We start from the raw sequence: 25793 nt of genomic DNA, 5'->3' as shown, positions 1-25793 counted from the left end.
AATAGATGTCATCAGGGTTTGAACCTGACAACTACCCTAGTTTATACTAAACATTCCTGCCACACTATTGCATTTTAAAGTATTTTTTTCTTTTGGCCATACACCACAATAATATTGTACCGTGGGCTTAATACCGTGAATACCGTACCGTGAGATTTTGATATCTAATAAGGATCAATATCGAGCAATACGACACAATGATATCGCGACGATGTTTTGAGGCGTATCGCCCAGCCCCATGTGAATCACAGTGTATTTGGAGACGTAAGAACAAGGTGCTTGCCTTCACACACCAGTCCTCTCTCGATGGCGGTCAGCTCCTCCTTGAAGCTGGCGAAGAACTTGTTGAGCGCCCACACGAAGGCCTGGTAGGTCCTGAAGGGAGGTTCCGAGCCCCTCTTGGCGCCGTGGGCGCAGCCGGATCCGGCCGGGCCCAGCTCCGGGCTGTGCCCCGTCACCTCGTCGATGAACCTCTGCAGCCTGGACACGGCCTGGCCGTACACGGCCACGTGCTCCAGCACGGAGCGCAGACAGTTCTGCAGACGGGGAGGGAGAAGGTTTCATTTCCAAGCACCAAAAAAAAGGCCAATTTAGGACGGATTGTTTGAACCGACGCTGGTCAGATGAGTCACCACCACGTTGTTCCTCACGGACACTTTCCCGTCGTGATGCTGGAATATGAAGTGTCTTTTAACCCCGGACAGAAGCCTGCGACACAATTTGTCACCATTAGGTTGACTGAGCATGATAAATGTGACTTCCATCCATCCATTTTCTACCGCTTGTCCCTTTTTGGGGTCGCGGGGGGGGGGGGGGGGGGGGGGGTGCTGGAGCCTATCTGGCTTTTTATAATCATTATAATTTATAATGGCTTTTTTGCTGATATTCCGATATTGTCCAACTCTTAGTTATCGATTCCGATATCAACCGATACCGATATATACAGTCGTGGAATTAACACATTATTATGCCTAATTTTGTTAAAGTTAAAGTTAAAGTACCAATGATTGTCACACACACACACTAGGTGTGGCGAAATTATTCTCTGCATTTGACCCATCACCCTTGATCACCCCTGGGAGGTGAAGGGAGCAGTGAGCAGCAGCGGTGGCCGCGCCCGGGAATCATTTTTGCTTGTGATGCCCCGCTGGATGCATTAAACAATGTAACAAGGTTTTCCAAAATATATCAACTAAAGTTATGGGAACAAAATGCCAACATGGCACTGCCATATTTATTATTGAAGTCACAAAGTGCTTTTTTTTTTTTAACATGCCTCAAAACAGCAGCTTGGAATTTGGGACATGCTCTCCCTGAGAGAGACTATGAGGAGGTTGAGGTGGGGGGGGATTGGAAGGGGGTAGCGGGGGGTGTATATTGTAGTGTCCCAGAAGAGTTAGTGCTGGAAGGGGTTCTGGGTATTTGTTCTGTTGTGTTTATGTTGTGTTACGGTGCGGATGTTCTCCCGAAATGTGTTTGTCATTCTTGTTTGGTGTGGGTTCACAGTGTGGCGCATATTTGTAACAGTGTTAAAGTTGTTTATACGGCCACCCTCAGTGTGACCTTGTGTGTGTGAAAAGCCGTAGATATTATGTGATTGGGCAGTGCCTTTAAGGTTTATTGGCGCTCTGTACTTCTCCCTACGTCCGTGTACCACTCCGTACAGCGGCGTTTTAAAAAGTCATACATTTTACTTTTTGAAACCGATACCGATAATTTCCGATATTACATTTTAAAGCATTTATCGGCCGATAATATCGGCAGTCCGATATTATCGGACATCTCTACTCGTGTCCTTCTAATAATTTTAATAAAAACTGCACAGGCGCTCCCAACACAGACCGCTTTCGACCAGGTCTTCGTCAGTGTGCAGTTTTTTTTAACAGGAAGTGATGCACTTAAATAGTCACAGCTGTGGTCAATAAATTGATATAATAAATCAAGAACAACTTCAAAAATGAAAGTGCATAAATAATGGACAAAATGGAAAATTGTACAAAATAAATCAAAGACTATATATACTAGAGATGCGCGGATAGGCAATTATTTAATCCGCAACCGCATCACAAAAGTCGTCAACCATCCGCCATCCACCCGAACTAACATTTAATCAAAACCGCACCCGCCCGCCAACCGCCACCCGCCCGTTGTTATATATCTAATATAGACGATGCAAGGCATTAGTGAGATTATAAAGCTTTTGCCTGTTAAAGAAAGGAGACTGATCCAATGAAGCAGAGACATTCAATGCGTGCCACGCTGTCACGGCCCAGACGCGCACAAGTGCGCAATCATCTAGGAGCCGCGCTGAGCGCACCTCCAAGCGCGCTCGCGCCACTCAAACTGCTGCAGGCAGCTGCGTTCACACATGCATCTGTAAGCCTTGTTTTAACATCCTGTGGCACTCTTCTGGGATCACGGCGGACGAAACTGCTCATGCTCAGGGTGTTTGTGGAGGTTCGGGGTTTTGCACAAATGTGATGCACCATGTTAGATGTCCCGGTTTTGTGACTGTCGTAGACATAAACAGCGTCGCAGCTCTTGCAAATCACGTAGCCAGCATTACTATCATCCTGATTTACAACCTCATAAAAACGAGTCCACGCTGAACTTTTCTGGCCTTTTTTTCCCCTGGTCTTTAGTATTCCCTTTTTTAGTTTGTCGCGTACCACGTTTGCTGCCGGCGTTGCCATTTCTTTTTTTTTCTTCTTCTGTTGTGGCGTGCTGCAGGTGCCTGCTCGTTTTTCGTATGTGGGTAACAACATTTAACTATGTATATATATTTCCGAATTGGTTTAACTGCCACCCGCCTGAATCTATTTAAAATCTAATTTTTTTTTATTTCAACCGCCCGACCCAACCCGCGGATAAAATCTTTTTTTTTTTTTTTTCAACCGCCCGACCCGCGGATAATTCGCGGACTCCGCGGTTGTGTCCGAAAACAGCGCATCTCTAATATATACACTATCATATAAAAATAAAGTAATTAAAAATGTTACAAAAATAAATAAAACATTTGTTATAAAACATTTTTTATTAAATTTTTTAATTACTTTTTTATTACTTTATTTTCCTATGATACTGTACTGAGTCCTTGATTTACACTATATTGCCAAAAGTATTTGGCCACCTGCCTTGACTCACATATGAACTTGAAGTGCCATCCCATTCCTAACCCATAGGGTTCAATATGACGTTGGTCCACCTTTTGCAGCTATTACAGCTTCAACTCTTCTGGGAAGGCTGTCCACAAGGTTGCGGAGTGTGTTTATAGGAATTTTCCTACCATTCTTCCAAAAGCGCATTGGTGAGGTCACACACTGATGTTGGTAGAGAAGGCCTGGTTCTAATTCATCCCAAAGGTGTTCTATCGGGTTCAGGTCAGGACTCTGTGCAGGCCAGTCAAGTTCATCCACACCAGACTCTGTCATCCATGTCGATATACAGTATATTGTTTTTTTTTGTCATAAAGTAATACAATCATGTGTGCTTACGGACTGTATCCCTGCAGACTGTATTGATCTATAGTGATATATAATGTATATATTGTGTTTTTTATGTTGAGTTAATTTAAAAAAATAAAAAATAAAAAATAAAAAATAAAAAATAAAAAATAAAAAATAAAAAATAAAAAATAAAAAATAAATAAATAAAATTGTTATTTCTTGTGCGGCCCGGTACTAATCGGTCCACGGTCCGGTACCGGGCCATGGCCCGGTGGTTGGGGATCACTGCTTGACACCACTGAACCCGACGCTTTGCATTGGACTTGGTGATGTATGGCTTAGATGCAGCAAACCCATTCCATGAAGCTCTCTGCGTACTGTACGTGGGCTAATTGGAAGGTCACATGAAGTTTGGAGCTCTGTAGCAACTGGCTGTGCAGAAAGTCTTTGCACTATGCCATAGGTGTCAAACTCTGGCGCGCCGTGTAATTTCACTTGGCCCTTGAGGCGATATCAAATTAACACTAAAGCTGGCCCGCCAATCCAAACGCCAGCCAGTCAGCCAGCCAGCCAGCCAGCCACATAACATGTGCGGCTTCTGCACACACACACATTAGAATGCAACACATACTTCATCAAAAGCGATACAGGTTACACTGAGGGTAGCCGAATAAAAAACTTTAAGACTGTTAGAAATATACGCCACACTGTGAATCCACACCAAACCAGAACCCTTTGCAGCACTAACTCTTCCGGGACGCTACAGGGTGTGTGTGTGTGTGGGGGGGGGGGGTTTGTGGTCGCGGGGGTGTATTTTGTAGCTTCCCGGAAGAGTTAGTGCTGCAAAGGATTCTGGGTATTTGTTCTGTTGTGTTTATGTTGTCTCTGGCCTCGTAGTGATATATAATGTATATATTGTGTTTTTTATGTTGAGTTAATTTAAAAAAATAAAAAATAAAAAATAAAAAATAAAAAATAAAAAATAAAAAATAAAAAATAAAAAATAAAAAATAAAATTGTTATTTCTTGTGCGGCCCGGTACTAATCGGTCCACGGTCCGATTAGTGTGTGTGTGTGTGTGTGAGAATGTGTCTGTCTTTGTCGTCTTACTTGTTATATAAGTGTGCCATTTGTCCCTCGTTGATGGGACCTGAGTGAGGTGGGAGGGTGGGTGGTTTGGGTTTTAAGGGAAAGGGTGTGAATAATTTACTGACTTTACAATTGTACTGTTTCGACTTGCATTTTTTCTGTCTATTTGAAAATGCCAATAAAAAAAGTTGGGAAAAAAAAAAAAAAATGTGTTTGTCATTCTTGTTTGGTGTGGGTTCACAGTGTGGCGTATATTTCTAACAGTGTTAAAGTTTTTTATACTGGCACCCTCAGTGTAACCTGTATCGCTGTTGATGAAGTATGCGTTGCATTCGCTCGTGTGTGCGTACAGAAGCCGCACATATCTTGTGACTGGGTCTGAACGATGTTAGAATGGATAGAAAGCGGACGTGACGATAGCTCGTAGAGTACGTTAAAGGTTAATTTGTTCAACCTTGGCCCGCGGCTTTGTTCAGTTTTAAATTTTGGCCCACTCTGTATTTGAGTTTGACACCCCTGCACTATGCGCTTCACCATCCGCTGACACCCTCTCTGTCAGTTTACGTGGCCTACCACTTGGTGGCTGAGTTGTTGTTGTTACCAAACTTCTCCATTTTCTTATAATAAAGCTGACAGTTGACTTTGGAATATTTAGGAGCGAGGACATTTCACGACTGGATTTGTTGCACAGGTGGCATCCTGTGACAGTTCCACGCTGGAAATCACTGAGAGCGGCCCATTCTTTCACAAATGTTTGTAAAAACAGTCTCCATGCCTAAGTGCTTGATTTCATACACCTGTGGCCAAGTGGTTAGGACACCTGATTCTTATCATTTGGATGGGTGGCCAAATACTTTTGGCAATATAGTGTATTTCATTTTGTAGCGCACCGACTAAATATTAAAATAAATATTTTCAGTATATTAGCCGCACCGGACTATAAGCCGCAGATATATATGTTGTGAAATGAGATATTCACACAAAAATATTCTGTAAATGGTAAATGGGTTATACTTGTATAGCACTTTTCTACCTTTTAGGTACTCAAAGCGCTTTGACACTATTTCCACATTCACACACACATTCACACACTGATGGCGGGAGCTGCCATGCAAGGCCTTAACCACGACCCATCAAGAGCAAGGGTGAAGTGTCTTGCTCAAGGACACAGGTTGGTAGAAGGTGGGGATTGAACCAGGAACCCTCAGGTTGCTGGCACGGCCACTCCCCCAACAGTGCCACAGAGTTTAATGTATGTAAATAAAAATAAATTATTTACACACTTTAGTTGTTTCCAAACGGTGTCTGTAACATGGCAGTAAAACGGCTTATCAAACAAAACAGAAGTCATCGTCATGGACCCGCTCGCGGAATTTGTCAAAGTGAAACAATACAAAAAAGAACGCCGTTGTAAGTTAATAATACTAACACAGACACTCGTGAACCTGTTAGCATATTAGCTAATGCTAACAACGCTAGCATCATAGCACGTACAAATACGCATGAAAACACTCCTACAATTGTTTTAGTTATATTGTCAAACTTACAAACGTTGCTCGGAGTGACGAATACAGAATCCAGACAAGCAGAAACAGTAAGGACGACTCGGCACTTGTACTTCCGGTTCAAAGCTCTAAACAGAGGAGCACCGTAGCACCTGCAGTGATCGTGCTCGTCCGAAAGATGGCGCCACAGCACAAACAATATCCAGTGTCTTTACTTGTTTTTGTTTGCATTATGGCCATCATCGGAAAATAAATCCATGAATTATCCGCGGGGTTTAAAGCGTAGGAAAAAAGTAGCAGCTTGTAGTCTTGAAATCAGGGTAAACATACTTAGGGCCTCCTTAAGTGAACATTTGGAGCACTGTACTGTGGTACACGCTTTACACTGACACAGACACTTGTGAACCTGTTAGCATATTAGCTAATGCTAACAACGCTAGCGTCATAGCACGTACAAATACGCATGAAAACACTCCTACAATTGTTTTAGTTATATTGTCAAACTTACAAATGTTGCTCGGAGTGACGAATAAAGAATCCAGACGAGCAGAAACAGTAAGGACGACTCGGAAGACGGGATGGCACTTGTACTTCCGGTTCAAAGCTCTAAACAGAGGAGCACCGTAGCACCTGCAGTGATCGTGCTCGTCCGAAAGATGGCGCCACAGCACAAACAATATCCAGTGTCTTTACTTGTTTTTGTTTGCATTATGGCCATCATCGGAAAATAAATCCATGAATTATCCGCGGGGTATAAAGCGTAGGAAAAAAGTAGCAGCTTGTAGTCTTGAAATCAGGGTAAACATACTTAGGGCCTCCTTAAGTGAACATTTGGAGCACTGTACTGTGGTACACGCTTTACACTGACACAGACACTTGTGAACCTGTTAGCATATTAGCTAATGCTAACAACGCTAGCGTCATAGCACGTACAAATACGCATGAAAACACTCCTACAATTGTTTTAGTTATATTGTCAAACTTACAAATGTTGCTCGGAGTGACGAATAAAGAATCCAGACGAGCAGAAACAGTAAGGACGACTCGGAAGACGGGATGGCGCTTGTACTTCCGGTTCAAAGCTCTAAACAGAGGAGCACCGTAGCACCTGCAGTGATCGTGCTCGTCCGAAAGATGGCGCCATAGCACAAACAATATCCAGTGTCTTTGCTTAATTTTTGTTTGCATTATGGCCATCATCGGAAAATAAATCCATGAATTATCCGCGGGGTTCAAAGCGTAGGAAAAAAGTAGCAGCTTGTAGTCTTGAAATCAGGGTAAACATACTTAGGGCCTCCTTAAGTGAAAATTTGGAGCACTGTACTGTGGTGCACGCTTTACACTGACACAGACACTTGTGAACCTGTTAGCATATTAGCTAATGCTAACAACGCTAGCGTCGTAGCACGTACAAATACGCATGAAAACACTCCTACAGACATCACAGAGAGAGAATTGTTTTAGTTATATTGTCAAACTTACAAACGTTGCTCGGAGTGACGAATAAAGAATCCAGACGAGCAGAAACAGTAAGGACGACTCGGAAGACGGGATGGCACTTGTACTTCCGGTTCAAAGCTCTAAACAGAGGAGCGCCGTAGCACCTGCAGTGATCGTGCTCGTCCGAAAGATGGCGCCATAGGACAAACAATATCCAGTGTCTTTGCTTAGTTTTTGTTTGCATTATGGCCATCATCGGAAAATAAATCCATGAATTATCCGCGCCCTTTTATAAGCCGCGGAGTTCAAAGCGTATGAAAAAAGTAGCAGCTTGTAGTCTTGAAATCAGGGTAAACATACTTAGGGCCTCCTTAAGTGAACATTTGGAGCACTGTACTGTGGTACAAGCTTTACACTGACTACTCTAAAGTACATCTAAGCACAGTCCCTTGAGAAACTATACTAAAATACATGGATGTTGACTCAGTCCTTAACAAAGTACCAGACTACTCACCACAGCGTTTCTCGGATAACCTGTGTCTCTGTGATGAAGGGTTTTTCCTCCGGCAGGTACAGCGGGTCGGTGTTGTACAGGTGCTGGTCCCTGTGCAGGACCGGGTCAAACACGAGGTACAACACAACAGAAGAGGCCACATCACTCCTACCAGACATTGAGCAGGTTGGAGTGCAAATGGAGGCTGTGGGCGAATCGAGTGGCGTGTCCCACCCAGTAGGGGGTCACCACGTGATGCTCCAGCCAGACCCGAGCGTCGGGTTCGCCCACTGCCACGACACACGTCGTCATTCAGGACGTGCTCACTTTTGCTCACGGCCATCGGTTCCTACCTGTCCATGTGACCTGGACCGTCTTGCTTCCGCCCTCTTTGTCCTCCTGGGGGGTTTTGTCCAGCTGGATGCCAGAGTCCTCCCTGCTGATTGGCTGATGGCCGTCCTCCTCCTCGCTCTCCTCCTCGGACCACTCCTGGAGAAGGTCCGCATGGAATACAAATAACACAAACCATCCATCGCACGAGCTTGATTACTTACAAAACCCAAAACCAGTGAAGTTGTCACGTTGTGTAAATGGTCAATAAAAAACAGAATAGACTGCAAAGACAAGATATTTAATGTTCACACTGAGAAACTTCGTTTTTTTTTGCAAATAATCATTAACTTAGAATTGAATGGCAGCAACACATTGCAAACAAGTTGTCACAGGGGCATGTTCACCACTGTGTTACATGGCCTTTCCTTTTAACAACACTCAGTAAACGTTTGGGAACTGAGGAGACACATTTTTTAAGCTTTTCAGGTGGAATTCTTTCCCATTCTTGCTTGATGTACAGCTTAAGTTGTTCAACAGTCCGGGGGTCTCCGTTGTGCTATTTTAGGCTTCATAATGCGCCACACATTTTCAATGGACTACAGGCAGGCCAGTCTAGTACCCGCACTCTTTTACTATGAAGCCACGCTGTTGTAACACGTGGCTTGGCATTGTCTTGCTGAAATAAGCAGGGGCGTCCATGATAACGTTGCTTGGATGGCAACATATGTTGCTCCAAAACCTGTATGTACCTTTCAGCATTAATGGCGCCTTCACAGATGTGTAAGTTACCCATGTCTTGGGCACTAATACACCCCCATACTCTCACAGATGCTGGCTTTTACACTTTGCGCCTAGAACAATCCGGATGGTTATTTTACTCTTTGGTCCGGAGGACACGACGTCCAGTTTCCAAAAACATATTGAAATGTGGACTCGTCAGACCACAGAACACTTTTCCACTTCGCATCAGTCCATCTTAGATGAGCTCGGGCCCAGCGAAGCCGGCAGCGTTTCTGGGTGTTGTTGATAAATGGCTTTCACTTTGCAAAGTAGAGTTTTAACTTGCACTTACAGATGTAGCGACCAACTGTAGTTACTGACAGTGGTTTTCTGAACGGTTCCTAAGCCCATGTGGTGATATCCTTTACACACTGATGTCGCTTTTTGATGCAGTACCGCCTGAGGGATCGAAGGTCCGTAATATCATCGCGTACATGCAGCGATTTCTCCAGATTCTCTGAACCCTTTGATGATATTACAGAGCGTAGATGGTGAAATCCCTAAATTCCTTGCAATAGCTGGTTGAGAAATGTTGTTCTTAAACAATTTGCTCACGCATTTGTTGACAAAGTGGTGATCCTCGCCCCATCCTTGTTTGTGAATGACTGAGCATTTCATGGAAGCTGCTTTTACACCCAATCATGGCACCCACCTGTTCCCAATTAGCCTGTTCACCGGTGGGGTGTTCCAAATAAGTGTTTGATGAGCATTCCTCAACTTCCTCGGTCTTTTTTGCCACTTGTGCCAGCTTTTTTGAAACATGTTGCAGGCATCAAGTTCCAAATGAGTTAATATTTGCAAAAAATAACAACATTTTCCAGTTCGAACGTTAAATATCTTGTCTTTGCAGTCTATTTAATTAAATATAAGTTGAAAAGGATTTGCAAATCATTGTATTCTGTTTTTATTTACCAATTACACAACGTGACAACTTCACTGCTTTTGGGGTTTTCAAGTGGACTTTTTGAACTGCAGTGTTTGCCACAGGACTGCGGTCTATCTATGGTGGGGTGGGTGGTTACCATGCCAACTACTGTAAACGGGTTGTAACGACAAGCTCCACATGCACTTTGGTGTTTTCATGTGGTAATGACTGGAAATGCTGACGACAAATGTTTTTTTTCCCCTAAAAATTCCATGCTGTAGTATCTGTTTTTCTCGTATCTTTTACATTTTAGCTTTATTTCTATGCAATACGTGTACTTAGTTCACTTTATGTTTGCAATCTATGCCCTTTGCTGTTGTAACACTGTAACTCACTGTTGTGGGATAAGTCAGTTAAAATCACAGTTGAACATTAAACTTTTCTCCACAAAACTGAAAAAGTGGCTTAAGGAAAATCAGAAGTGTGATCACTAGAACTGTTTGTAGTAATGGACAACGGGGGCCAATTATTTAAATGTATTTCTATTTTGTACTTGTCTTAATCCTTTTGTATGTTTTTCACTTTTCTCATTTTTTCTTTAAAAGCCTAACCAGGGACGCGGACTGCAAATGATCCTGTGACTAGAAGTCTTATGTACTTTGACATCGGTTACCTATGGGTAGCAATGTTTAACTGTACTGTCCCTGTCAAATAAATAAATAAATAAATATAAATAAAACGAAGGATTATCTCGTATCTTAATATGGTAATTTATGTTCATTTGTTTAATGATTACATATCAACTTTAAAAATGCATCTAATAGCATGCATATTTGTACGATCTATTGTAACGGAATGACGCTGGCATCGTTAGCATTAGCTAATATGCTAACACTTTTAAGTTAACTTACAAACCCCGTTTCCATATGAGTTGGGAAATGGTGTTAGATGTAAATATAAACGGAATACAATGATTTGAAAATCCCTTTCAACCCATATTCAGTTGAATATGCTACAAAGACAACATATTTGATGTTCAAACTGATAAACATTTTTTTTTTGTTGCAAATAATCATTAACTTTAGAATTTGATGCCAGCAACACGTGACCAAGAAGTTGGGAAAGGTGGCAATAAATACTGATAAAGTTGAGGAATGCTCATCAAACACTTATTTGGAACATCCCACTGTCATGTCTGTGTAATCATGTTTTGTTTTAGTCATGTTTTGTTTAGTTTAGTTATTGGACTCTTTAGTTTCTGGCTTTTCACTCCCTTGTCTTGTTTCCATAGCAACCCATTAGTTTTCACCTGTCACGTCACGCACCTGTTTCACGTTTTGAATCACGCACCTGTTTTCGTTAATCATGTCTGTAGTATTTATGTTCATTGTTTTCAGTTTGGCTTTCTGGCGACATCCCACATTTATGCTCTTCACATTCCTGACACTTGTTTTTTCATGTCCATCTTTCATGCTGCAACTTTAGTCCAAGCCAAGTAAGTTTTTGTTTAATAATGCTATAGTCTTTTGGTTTCATAGTTTGTTCTCCGCCACTGTGCGCGCTTTTCGTTTGTACTTTTTTTGATAGTAATAAACAATCATGCACTCACATTCCCGTCTCGCCCGAGCCAACTTTCCGTTGCCTTCTGGAAAAACTAAACCCATGGACCAAGTCATGACACCCACAGGTGAACAGGCAAATTGGGAACAGGTGGGTGCCATGATTGGGTATAAAAGTAGATTCCATGAAATGCTCAGTCATTCACAAACAAGGATGGGGCGAGGGTCACCACTTTGTCAACAAATGCGTGAGCAAATTGTTGAACAGTTTAAGAAAAACCTTTCTCAACCAGCTATTGCAAGGAATTTAGGGATTTCACCATCTACGGTCCGTAATATCATCAAAGGGTTCAGAGAATCTGGAGAAATCACTGCACGTAAGCAGCTAAGCCTGTGACCTTCCATCCCTCAGGCTGTACTGCATCAACAAGCGACATCAGTGTGTAAAGGATATCACCACATGGGCTCAGGAACACTTCAGAAACCCACTGTCAGTAACTACATCTGTAAGTGCAAGTTAAAACTCTCATATGCAAGGCGAAAACCGTTTATCAACAACACCCAGAAACGCCGTCGGCTTCGCTGGGCCTGAGCTCATCTAAGATGGACTGATACAAAGTGGAAAAGTGTTCTGTGGTCTGACGAGTCCACATTTCAAATTGTTTTTGGAAACTGTGGACGTCGTGTCCTCCGGACCAAAGAGGAAAAGAACCATCCGGATTGTTATAGGCGCAAAGTTGAAAAGCCAGCATGTGTGATGGTATGGGGGTGTCTTAGTGCCCAAGACATGGGTAACTTACACATCTGTGAAGGCGCCATTAATGCTGAAAGGTACATACAGGTTTTGGAGCAACATATGTTGCCATCCAAGCAACGTTACCATAGACGCCCCTGCTTATTTCAGCAAGACAATGCCAAGCCACGTGTTACATCAACGTGGCTTCATGGTAAAAGAGTGCGGGTACTAGACTGGCCTGCCTGTAGTCCAGACCTGTCTCCCATTGAAAATGTGTGGCGCATTATGAAGCCTAAAATAGCACAACGGAGACCCCCGGACTGTTGAACAACTTAAGCTGTACATCAAGCAAGAATGGGAAAGAATTCCACCTGAGAAGCTTCAAAAATGTGTCTCCTCAGTTCCCAAACGTTTACTGAGTGTTGTTAAAAGGAAAGGCCATGTAACACAGTGGTGAACATGCCCTTTCCCAACTACTTTGGCACGTGTTGCAGCCATGAAATTCTAAGTTAATTATTATTTGCAAAAAAAAAATAAAGTTTATGAGTTTGAACATCAAATATGTTGTCTTTGTAATGCATTCAACTGAATATGGGTTGAAAAGGATTTGCAAATCATTGTATTCCGTTTATATTTACATCTAACACAATTTCCCAACTCATATGGAAACGGGGTTTGTACAATGGCAATATTTTTGTATTGTTTTAGTTTCACAAATTCCTCAGTGAATTCACCAAAGTGTCACCGAGGAGTTTTTGAGTCTGTTTAAGCTCAGGGATGTCAAAGTCAAATACATCAGAGGGCCAAAAAACAAAATTTGGTTCAATGTTTATTTAAACCTATTAAAATTAGAGATGTCCGATAATATCGCCCGATAAATGCTTTAAAATGTAATATCAGAAATTATCGGTATCGGTTTCAAAAAGTAAAATGTATGACTTTTTAAAACGCCGCTGTACGGAGTGGTACACGGACGTAGGGAGAAGTACAGAGCAGTTTTGTCTCCCAGTCATACTTGCCAACCCTCCCGATATTCCCGGGAGACTCCCGAATTTCAGTGCCCCTCCCGAAAAAAGGGCGAACATTATCCCGAATTTCTCCCGATTTCCACCCAGACAACCATATTGGGGGAGCGCCTTAAAAGCACTGCATTTACGTGCCGGCCCAATCACATAATATCTACGGCTTTTCACACACACAAGTGAATGCCACGCATACTTGGTCAACAGCCATACAGGTCACACTGAGGTTAGCCGTATAAACAACTTTAACACTGTTACAAATATGCGCCACACTGTGAACCCACACCAAACAAGAATGACAAACACATTTCGGAGAACATCCGCACCGTAACACAACATAAACACAACAGAACAAATACCCAGAACCCCTTGCAGCACTAACTCTTCCGGGACGCTACAATATACACCCCCCGCTTCCCCCTACTCCCTCCGCCCCCACCCCAACCCCGCCCACCTCAACCTCCTCATGCTCTTTCAGGGAGATCATGTCCCAAATTCCAAGCTGCTGTTTTGAGGCATGTTAAAAAAAAAAGCACTTTGTGACTTCAATAATAAATATGGCAGCGTCATGTTGGCATTTTTTTCCATAAATTGAGTTGATTTATTTTGGAAAACCTTGTTACATTGTTTAATGCATCCAGCGGGGCATCACAACAAAATGAGGCATAATAATGTGTTAATTCCACGACTGTATATATCGGTACCGGTTGATATCGGAATCGGTAATTAAGAGTTGGACAATATCGGATATCGGCAAAAAAGCCATTATCGGACATCTCTAATTAAAATGATTGCAAATAACCTATTGAACCGAGACCTAACACAGTGTACTGTATTTTATTTAATGATTAAATGAATAATCCAACATTTTTGTATGGCTCTGTCACTAATTTCAAGGGAAAACATTTTTCAACAGGCTCACAGACAAAAACAAACTTCCTTCAAAGCAGGCAGCTGTGGCCCGAGTGCCGGTTCTAATACTAATCAAATATCATCCCGGGGGGCCATAGATCTGGCCCGTGGGCCTTGACTTTGACACCTATGGTTTAGCTGATTGGAGAGTTAGCTTGCGCAGCTAGTGAGTCCATGACCGTGACTTCTGTTTTGTTTGATCAGCCGTTTTACTGCCGTGTTACAGACACCGTGTGGACACAATTAACATTTACAGAATATTTCTGTGTAAATATCTCATTTCACAACAAATATATCTGTGGCTAATATAAGGAAAAAAAATGTTCTTCTAAAAATTAGTGGGTGTGGCTTTTATCCCGATGCACTCTCTAGTCTGGAAAATACGGTACTTGTTACTAGTAACAAGTAACACTGTTATCATATAACACCGTTATTCGCAACACTGCTTATGGTAGTTATTAGAGATGTCCGATAATGGCGTTTTTGCCAAAATCCGATATTGTCCAACTCTTAATTACCGATTCCGATATCAACCGATACCGATATATACAGTCGTGGAATTAACACATTATTATGCCTAAGTTTGTTGTGATGCCCCGCTGGATGCATTAAACAATGTAACTTTACCATGAAATGATTAACGTGGACCGACTTAAACAAGTTGAAAAACTTATTGGGGTGTTACCATTTAGTGGTCAATTGTACGGAATACGTACTGTACTGTGCAATCTACTAATACAAGTTTCAATCAATCAATCAAAAACAAGGTTTTCCAAAATAAGAGATCAACTTCAACTCCAGTTATGGAAAAAAGTGCCAACATGGCACTGCCATATTTATTATTGAAGTCACAAAGTGCATTATTTTTTTTAACATGCCTCAAAAAAGCAGCTTTGGGACATGCTCTCCCTGAGATAATCCTGATACTCACTACAACTATGAGAAATACTATACTTTGATTCGATTATTTTTTTTTAAACATGCCTCAAAACAACAGCTACAAAAACAATGAAGGCACACAGCTTCAGTCCAGAGTATACTAGAGCATACTTGCCTAACCTTGAGACCTCCGTCTCAATATACACCGGGGGGTGTATATTGTAGCGTCCCGGAAGAGTTAGTGCTGCAAGGGATTCTGGGTATTTGTTCTGTTGTGTTTATGTTGTGTTACGGTGCGGATGTTCTCCCGAAATGGGTTTGTCATTCTTGTTTGGTGTGGGTTCACAGTGTGGCGCATATTTGTAACAGTGTTAAAGTTGTTTATACGGCCACCCTCAGTGTGACCTGTATGGCTGTTGACCAAGTATGCTTGCATTCACTTATGTGTGTGTAAAAGCCGCATATATTATGTGACTGGGCCGGCACGCTGTTTGTATGGAGGAAAAGACATACTTGCCAACCCTCCCGGATTTTCCGGGAGACTCCCGAAATTCAGCGCCTCTCCCGAAAACCTCCCGGGACCAATTTTCTCCCGAAAATCTCCCGAAATTCAGGCGGACTCAGGTCCTCCACAATATAAAAAAGCGTACCTGCCCAATCACGTTATAACTATAGAATGATGGAGGGCGAGTTCTTGGTTTCTTATGTGGGTTTATTGTTAGGCAGTTTCATTAACGTCCTCCCAGCGTGGCAACAACAGCAGTCACTTTTTTGTATACCGTAAAGCAGTTCGTCTGCCGTAAACAGCAATGTTGTGACACTCTTAAACAGGACAATACTGCCATCTAGTGCATTTGATGAAAGCACTTTTGTGCATGCCACACAGCAATGCACCATCAGAGAGGGTGTTCAGCATGGTTCGAAAAATAGTGACAGAGAATAGAACAAGGATGGACAATTCAACCCTTAACTCAACAATGAGTAGATGAGTGTTATGTGTGTGTGTATATGTGTAAATAAATGAATATATATATATATATATATATATATATATATATATAGCTAGAATTCACTGAATGTCAAGTATTTCTTATATATATATATATATATGAAATACTTGACTTGGTGAATTCTAGCTGTAAATATACTCCTCCCCTTTTAGCCACGCCCCCAACCACGCCCCCGTCCCACCCCGACCACGCCCACCCCCACCCGCCTCCCCCCACCTCCCGAAATCGGAGGTCTCAAGGTTGGCAAGTAAGACAGGTTGTAGAGGACGCTAAAGGCAGTGCCTTTAAGGCACGCCCTCAATAATGTTGTCCGGGTGGAAATCGGGAAAATGGTTGCCCCGGGAGATTTTCGGGAGGGGCACTGAAATTCGGGAGTCTCCCGGAAAAATCGGGAGGTTGAAACCGATACAGATAATTTCCGATATTACATTTTAAATCATTTATCGGACATCTCTAGTACTTATCCATCCATTTTCTACCGCTTGTCCCTTTTGGGGTCACGGGGGGTGCTGGAGCCTATCTCAGCTGCATTTGGGCGGATCATTTCATCTGTATAAGGAGGTATTTCAATGACGAGTCTAGTCCATAAAAATATTTTTTAAAGTAGCGTTTCAGGCACGGTATTGATTTGGTAGTCGTATTGGTAAAAACGTAAACGATACCCATCCCTACTTCTGACTCTAAAATCGGTACCCATCCCTAGTTTTTACTCACAGGAGTATCCCGGAAGGGCCCCCGGTCCAAGTCCTCTCCCTCCGTCAGGTATCTAGCCCAGTCAAAACTGTCCTCTGGCTCTGCGGAGGACAGAATGAAAAAAGTCACACAGGTGTGACAATAATGGTGTGACTAAAAACCAGGACACACCAGCCTCCTTCGCGCGGGGTCTTTCCGTGAAGTTGGTGTTGGAGGGGGACCCTGACAAGCAGAGCAGCAGTGACAAGACGCTGTAGTGGGCGTCAGTCTGCAACACAGTGGTCTCATCAGGTCTGACTTATGAAAGGCAAGGTGTCAACTACCTTTTTTTCACTGCTGGTAAATAAAGGGGAGTTGAAGAACTCGCCAGTCAGCCTCATCCAGCTTTCGGCTTTCCTGACTTCTGAGTGGACCATGAGCTTCTCGTAGATTCTGGAAAAAGACATTTCCCAAAGTTTTCGGCTACTTTAAAGATTTTTTGCAGCTCTTGATGCGTTTCAACCCTTAAATGAAAACTGATTAATGTCATTCTACACACTCCTGAACAACATGTTGAAATCAGAGGGAAACTACGAGTATTACGATACTGCATTCTCCAAATGTGTTTCTTTTGTGATTGATGCCGTATTACTGCCTTTTCCTACATTTAACCAAAACATTCCTGTTCACAATCAGTTAAGAGTTGAGATATTTTGCTCATCCTCCTTCCTCCCTCCCAAAGACGGACCATTTCATTCCAATCCTCCTCTCGCTTCTCACATTCCCGAAACGGATATAAAGATCTGGAAGTTTCTTTCTTTCTTCCCTCTAAGCAGCGTACACTTGCTTCTCTGTAACTCCATGTTATTGAGATTTCAGATAAATATAACAACAGCTGATTCAAAATGCTGCTGCACAAATCATTTGGAATACCAAAAAAATAGATCACATAACTCAGATCCTTACAGAACCAACATCAGCATATACAATTTTACCACCAAAATATATTTCAAAGACCTGCTCTTCTGTCAGAACAAAACATGGAGAAGCAGCATTTAGTTTTTATGCTCCTCAACTGTGGAACATCTCTCAGCATTTTTAAATGTACTGTAAAAACACATTTATTCACCACCCCCGTGTACTTACTGACAAACTTGTGATGTTACTACTACTACCTAGCTAGCTAGCTAGCATGACTATTACTATTGTCACTATCATAGTTTGTTGTTGTTACTACTAGATAGCTTGCATCACTATTACTATTGTCACTATCATCGTTTGCTGTTGTTACTACTAGATAGCTAGCTAGCATCACTATTACTATTGTCACTATCATTGTTTGTTGTTGTTACTACTAGATAGCTAGCTAGCATCACTATTACTATTGTCACTATCATCGTTTGTTGTTGTTACTACTAGATAGCTAGCTAGCATCACTATTACTATTGTCACTATCATCGTTTGTTGTTGTTACTACTAGATAGCTAGCTAGCATCACTATTACTATTGTCACTATCATTGTTTGTTGTTGTTACTACTAGATAGCTAGCTAGCATCACTATTACTATTGTCACTATCATCGTTTGTTGTTGTTACTACTAGATAGCTAGCATCACTATTACTATTGTCACTATCATCGTTTGTTGTTGTTACTACTAGATAGCTAGCTAGCATCACTATTACTATTGTCACTATCATCGTTTGTTGTTGTTATTACTAGATAGCTAGCTAGCATCACTATTACTATTGTCACTATCATCGTTTGTTGTTGTTACTACTAGATAGCTAGCTAGCATCACTATTACTATTGTCACTATCATCGTTTGTTGTTGTTACTACTAGATAGCTAGCTAGCATCACTATTACTATTGTCACTATCATCGTTTGTTGTTGTTACTTCTAGATAGCTAGCTAGCATCACTCTTACTATTGTCACTATCATCGTTTGTTGTTGTTACTACTAGATAGCTAGCAAGCATCACTATTACTATTGTCACTCTCACAATTTGTTGTTGTTACTACTAGATAGCTAGCTAGCATCACTATTACTATTGTCACTATCATCGTTTGTTGTTGTTACTACTAAATAGCTAGCTAGCATCACTATTACTATTGTCACTATCATTGTTTGTTGTTGTTGTTACTACTAGATAGCTAGCTGGCATCACTATTACTATTGTCACTATCATTGTTTGTTGTTGTTACTACTAGATAGCAAGCTAGCATCACTATTACTATTGTCACTACCATCGTTTGTTGTTGTTACTACTAGATAGCTAGCATCACTATTACTATTGTCACTATCATCGTTTGTTGTTGTTACTACTAGATAGATAGCTAGCATCACTATTACTATTGTCACTATCATTGTTTGTTGTTGTTACTACTAGATAGCTAGCTAGCATCACTATTACTATTGTCACTGTCATTGTTTGTTGTTGTTACTACTAGATAGCTAGCTAGCATCACTATTACTATTTTCACCATCATCGTTTGTTGTTGTTACTACTAGATAGATAGCTAGCATCACTATTACTATTGTCACCATCATCGTTTGTTGTTGTACTAGATAGCTAGCTAGCATCACTATTACTATTGTCACTATCATCGTTTGTTGTTGTTACTACTAGATACCTAGCTAGCATCACTATTACTATTGTCACCATCATCGTTTGTTGTTGTTACTACTAGATAGCTAGCATCACTATTACTATTGTCACTATCATCGTTTGTTGTTGTTACTACTAGATAGCTAGCTAGCATCACTATTACTATTGTCACTATCATCGTTTGTTGTTGTTACTACTAGATAGCTAGATAGCATCACTATTAATATTGTCACTATCATTGTTTGTTGTTGTTACTACTAGATAGCTAGCATCACTATTACTATTGTCACCATCATCATTTGTTGTCGTTACTACTAGATAGCTAGCTAGCATCACTATTACTATTGTCACTATCATTGTTTGTTGTTGTTACTACTAGATGGCTAGCTAGCATCACTATTACTATGTCACTATCATTGTTTGTTGTTGTTACTACTAGATAGCTAGTAGAGATACGCGGATAGGCAATTATTTCATCCGCAACCGCATCAGAAAGTCGTCAACCATCCGCCATCCACCCGATGTAACATTTGACCAGAACCGCATCCGCCCGCACCCGCCCGTTGTTATATATCTAATATAGACGATGCAAGGCATTAGTGAGGTTATAAAGCTTTTGCCTGTTAAAGAAAGGAGACTGATCCAATGCAGCACAGACATTCGCGTGCCACGCTGTCACGGCCCAGACGCACACCAGTGCGCAATCATATGGGAGCCGCGCTGAGCGCACCTCCAAGCGCGTCTCGCTGCCGGCGACGGCCGGGTATGGGCCCGAGGCTCCAGCGCCATCCATTTTCAGGGCTAGTTGATTCGGCAGGTGGGTTGTTACACACTCCTTAGCGGGTTCCGACTTACATGGCCACCGTCCTGCTGTCTATATGAACCAGGGTGAGCCCCACCCCTTTCGTGAGCGCACTGCGCGCGAGTGACCCCTGTTACGCGCCCCCGGCAACAGGGGTGGCGGGCAGGTAAGCTGCGCGGGCGGAGCGCGCGGAGTGACCCCTGTTACGAGCCCCCGGCCACGGGGGTGGCGGGCAGGTAAGCTGCTTAACTGCTGCGCGTGACGCCGGCCGCGGCGAAGGCGGACGAAGCGGGGTGTCGGTGCGGTGGTGACCCTGGACGTGCGTCAGGCCCTTCTCGCGGATCGCCTCAGCTACGGCTCCCGGTGGGGCCCTCTCGGTGGAAGGGGCCTCGGTCCCGGACCCCGGCGAGGCGTTCCTTCTCCGTTCCGTAAAAGTGTCCATCTCTTCTTTTCTTTTTTTCTTCTGTTGTGGCATATGCTGCAGGTGCCTGCTCGTTTTTCGTATGTGGGTAACAACATTTAACTATGTATATATATTTCCGAATTGGTTTAACTGCCACCCGCCTGAATCTATTTAAAATCTATTTTTTATTTTTTTCAACCGCCCGACCCGACCCGCGGATAAAATCTAATTTTTTTAAATTTCATCCGCCCGATCCGCGGATAATCCGCGGACTCCGCGGTTGTGCCCGTAAACCGCACATCTCTAATAGCTAGCTAGCATCACTATTACTATTGTCACCGTCATCGTTTGTTGTTGTTACTACTAGATAGCTAGCATCGCTATTACTATTGTCACTATCATTGTTTGTTGTTGTTACTACTAGATAGCTAGCTAGCATCACTATTACTATTGTCACTATCATCATTTGTTGTTGTTACTACTAGATAGCTAGCTAGCATCACTATTACTATTGTCACTATCATCGTTTGTTGTTGTTACTACTAGATAGTTAGCTAGCATCACTATTACTACTGTCACTATCATCGTTTGTTGTTGTTACTACTCGATAGCTAGCTAGCATCACTATTACTATTGTCACTATCATCGTTTGTTGTTGTTACTACTAGATAGCTAGCTAGCATCAATATTACTATTGTCACTATCATTGTTTGTTGTTGTTACTACTAGATAGCTAGCATGACTATTACTATTGTCACTATCATCGTTTGTTGTTGTTACTACTAGATAGCTAGCATCGCTATTACTATTGTCACTATCATTGTTTGTTGTTGTTACTACTAGATAGCTAGCTAGCATCACTATTACTATTGTCACTATCATCATTTGTTGTTGTTACTACTAGATAGCTAGCTAGCATCACTATTACTATTGTCACTATCATCGTTTGTTGTTGTTACTACTAGATAGTTAGCTAGCATCACTATTACTACTGTCACTATCATTGTTTGTTGTTGTTACTACTAGATAGCTAGCATCACTATTACTATTGTCACTATCATCGTTTGTTGTTGTTACTACTAGATAGCTAGCTAGCATCAATATTACTATTGTCACTATCATCGTTTGTTGTTGTTACTACTAGATAGCTAGCTAGCATCACTATTACTATTGTCACTATCATCGTTTGTTGTTGTTACTACTAGATAGCTAGCTAGCATCACTATTACTATTGTCACTATCATTGTTTGTTGTTGTTACTACTAGATAGCTAGCATGACTATTACTATTGTCACTATCATCGTTTGTTGTTGTTACTACTAGCTAACTAGCTAGCATCACTATTACTATTGTCACTATTACAATTTGTTGGTGACATTTTCTTGCATCTACTACCTGAACATTTTGTTTTCATAAATGTAAAACGACGTGTAGAGAAGCCTTGTGGTGACGTTGAAAGACAGAAAGTATTCTAGTCTTTGCGACCAGGAGGCCATTTCAGCGTTGATGTGACAAGAAACGACTCTGGAGACCAATGTGTCAATGCTAGATTAGCTTTTTAACAAATACAAATATTTAAATGTCTTGTTCCTGTTTGTGCATTCTGATGCACTACTTATTACTTGGGCTCGATGCACCTGCACAAAATGTGGTCACTTGTAATAATTCCGCCCATGGTCAAATATCCTGCAGATTGACTTGACAGTTGCACTCACCCATTGATGCTTCGCTGCACCTTGTGACTGTCCACATCCAGGAAACGATGGAACCTGAGAGGAAAACACACTCATTAGAGTTAGCATCACTATTACTACTGTCACTATCACCAACTAGCATCACTATTAGCACTGTCACTATCACCATTGGTTGTTAGTACTACTAACTAGCTAGCCAGCATCACTATTACTACTGTCTCCATCACCATTGGTTGTTAGTACTACTAACTAGCTAGCCAGCATCACTATTACTACTGTCTCTATCCCCATTGGTTGCTAGTACTACTAACTAGCTAGCTAGCATCACTATTACCACTGTCTCTATCACATTGGTTGTTAGTACTACTAACTAACTAGCTAGCATCACTACTACTACTGGCTCCATCACCATTGGTTGTTGGTACCACTAACTAGCTAACTAGCATCACTATTAGTACTGTCTATATCACCATTGGTTGTTAGTACTACTAACTAGCTAGCCAGCATCACGAGTACTACTGTCTCTATCACCTTTGGTTGTTAGTACTACTAACCAGCTAGCCAGCATCACTATTACTACTGTCTCTATCACCATTGGTTGTTAGTACTACTAACTAGCTAGCCAGCATCACTATTACTACTGTCTCTATCCCCATTGGTTGTTAGTACTACTAACTAGCTAGCTAGCATCACTATTACCACTGTCTCTATCACATTGGTTGTTAGTACTACTAACTAGCTAGCTAGCATCACTACTACTACTGGCTCCATCACCATTGGTTGTTGGTACCACTAACTAGCTAACTAGCATCACTATTAGTACTGTCTATATCACCATTGGTTGTTAGTACTACTAACTAGCTAGCCAGCATCACGAGTACTACTGTCTCTATCACCTTTGGTTGTTAGTGTAAATGGCAGCAAATTTTGTTCAGGAGATAATTGCAGTTCTGGCATGTTACGTTTTTGTGCCTTTATTTTGAAGAGCCCACTCTTATTCTGTTACTTTCTTTATTGCTGATACTTGACTTCCTGCTGCCGTTCTGTCTGACTTCAACAGCATACTCACGTTTCTCCAGGACTGGTAAAACATGCTGACAAAGATATATTTCTCATATTCTGTGTGAACATTTGTGAGAGGTTATTTTATTGTGCTTCGTGTTTGTGTTGTTTATATGTCACATTTAAGGAGAGTCACTCCGAGCTGTGTGTGGAAGCTAAGCTAACTAGCGGAGCAAACTTAGCGCCCTTGGAAGCGGAAGGAGGTAGGAGGAGACTAATGGTTTTATTTATTGTAAAACAAGTGGTTCATTTCATTTAAAACAAACGGGAAAATGTCAGTATTTGTATTTAAATAAGAGCTGTAACTTGTAATTAAGCTTAATTCATGTGAAAATTCATTCTTTAAGTTTACTAAAAAGATTTGTTTATAAGTTTGAAAATGTAAACATGATTTATGTATTGTTTGTGGAAATATGGCATTTGTATTTTCTGTCCATCTTCATAGTTTTCACGGTGTCAAAATTGTGAGGAGAAAAGGAGGAGAGAATTAAAGTTGCACCAGTCGAAGCTCTCTGCATCTTGTGTCATTAATCCAAGTGGGCCGCTACAGTTAGTACTACTAACCAGCTAGCCAGCATCACTATTACTACTGTCTCTATCACCATTGGTTGTTAGTACTACTAACTAGCAAGCTAGCATCACTATTACTAATATCACTATTTGTTGTTACTACTAGCTATCTAGCATAACTACTACTATTGCCACTATAACCATTTGTTATTGTTACCATTGATAGCTAGCTAGCATCACTATTAGTACTGTCACTATCACCATTGGTTGTTAGTACTACTAACTAGCTAGCTAGCATCACTACTAGTAGTGTCACTATCACCATTGGTTGTTAGTACTACTAACTAGCAAGCTAGCATCACTATTACTACTATCACTATCACTATTTGTTGTTACTACTAGCTATCTAGCATAACTACTACTATTGTCACTATAACCATTTGTTATTGCTACCATTGATAGCTAGCTAGAATCACTAGTAGTACTGTCACTATCACCATTGGTTGTTAGTACTACTAGCTAGCTAGCTAGCATCACTATTAGTAGTGTCACTATCACCATTGGTTGTTGTTACTACTAACTAGCTAGCTAGCATAACTATTGCTGCTGTCTCTATGCACATTGATTGTTAGTACCACTAACTAATTAGCTAGCATCACTATTACTACTGTATCTATCACCATTGGTTGTTAGTACTACTAACTAGTTAGCTCACATCACTATTACTAATGTTTCTATCACCATTGGTTGTTGTTACTACTGATTGCTAGCTAGCATCACTATTACTACTGTCACTATCACCATTGGTTGTTAGTACTACTAACTAGCTAGCTAACATCACTTTTACTACTGTCACTATCCCCATTGGTTGTTAGTACTACTAACTAGATAGCTAGCACCACTATTACTACTGTCACTATCACCATTAGTTGTTAGTACTACTAACTAACTAGCGAGCATCACTATTGCTATTATCACTATCACCATTGGTTGTTAGTACTACTAACCAGCTAGCCAGCATCACTATTACTACTGTCTCTATCACCATTGGTTGTTGTTACTATTGATTGCTAGCTAGCATCACTATTACTATAGTCACTATCACCATGTGTTGCTATGACTACCAGCTAGCTAGCATCACTATTACTACTGTCACCATCACCATGTGTTGCTATGACTACCAGCTAGCTAGAATCACTATTACTACTGTCACATCACCATTGTTGCTATGACTACCAGCTAGCTAGCGTTGCCATGGTTACCTCTCCTCCTAAAGTAAATGAACAAGCATGAATTGTCCTCACCTGAAGTTGGAGGAGGCAAATTTGAGTGCGATCTGGAAGTTGGGCTCCTCCTCATCCTCCTGACCACAAACACACCTGATCAGATTCTTGGTTTCTCGCTCCGTCTCCTTCTCGAAGGTGCTGGCGAGGGCCATGGCGAGTAAAACCCCTCCTATGAGCAGCGGAATGTTTCAGTTAACGCCATTAGATCGTGCAGCCTGAGCTGGAGCAACATCGCCGATGAACTTCCGGGGTGGAGTGCGCATGCGCGAATCAAACGACGAATTTAAATGCATTTTTTTTTTTATTGTTTTATTTGACATGTACCACCATAAATACATTTTAAAAAGAACGAACAACAATTCCTGAAATGGAATAAGGATCGAAGGTTGTGTTTACTTATTTTGCTTTCCCACAATGCATTGCGTGATTGCGTCGACTTTCTCGCAAACACGATAACGTTCACATTTCACCTCAAATAGACACATTTGTCAGCATATAACTCACTTTTTTTTTTTTTTTACTTTAATTTGAGTCAAAAAGCATATTTTTAGACTCCAAAAGCTCGCGTTGCTTTGTCACGGAAGATGGCGCCGAGTGGGCAGTCTTTCCTCCGAAACAATCTCTGGACATAACGGCACTTCTCCCTTTGCGCGGGAACGCGATATTAATGACTTTTCCCTCATGAA

The 25793-nt window shown here is 41.6% G+C and overlaps 1 protein-coding gene across 1 annotated transcript in view; it reads right to left on the bottom strand.

The window, feature by feature from the left end:
- tubgcp5 (tubulin gamma complex component 5) overlaps positions 1-25344 on the bottom strand; it is a 78625-nt gene extending 53281 nt beyond the window's left edge. Inside the window, exons 1-10 of the mRNA XM_061977559.2 lie at positions 25126-25344; positions 22271-22324; positions 17086-17194; positions 16934-17030; positions 16784-16863; positions 8327-8462; positions 8146-8263; positions 7995-8084; positions 615-708; positions 284-536 (exon numbers count right to left, since the gene is read on the bottom strand). Coding sequence (XP_061833543.2) covers positions 284-536; positions 615-708; positions 7995-8084; positions 8146-8263; positions 8327-8462; positions 16784-16863; positions 16934-17030; positions 17086-17194; positions 22271-22324; positions 25126-25259 — 1165 coding nt within the window. The 5' untranslated portion in view covers positions 25260-25344. The remainder of the gene's footprint in view (positions 1-283; positions 537-614; positions 709-7994; positions 8085-8145; positions 8264-8326; positions 8463-16783; positions 16864-16933; positions 17031-17085; positions 17195-22270; positions 22325-25125) is intronic.
- Between the last annotated feature and the right edge of the window lie 449 nt (positions 25345-25793).

The sequence above is a fragment of the Nerophis lumbriciformis genome, linkage group LG18 (genome assembly GCF_033978685.3).
Source record: "Nerophis lumbriciformis linkage group LG18, RoL_Nlum_v2.1, whole genome shotgun sequence".
Lineage (NCBI taxonomy): Eukaryota > Metazoa > Chordata > Actinopteri > Syngnathiformes > Syngnathidae > Nerophis > Nerophis lumbriciformis.
The sequence above is the reverse complement of the archived record's forward strand: the minus strand, read 5'-3'. Positions and strand labels throughout refer to the sequence as shown.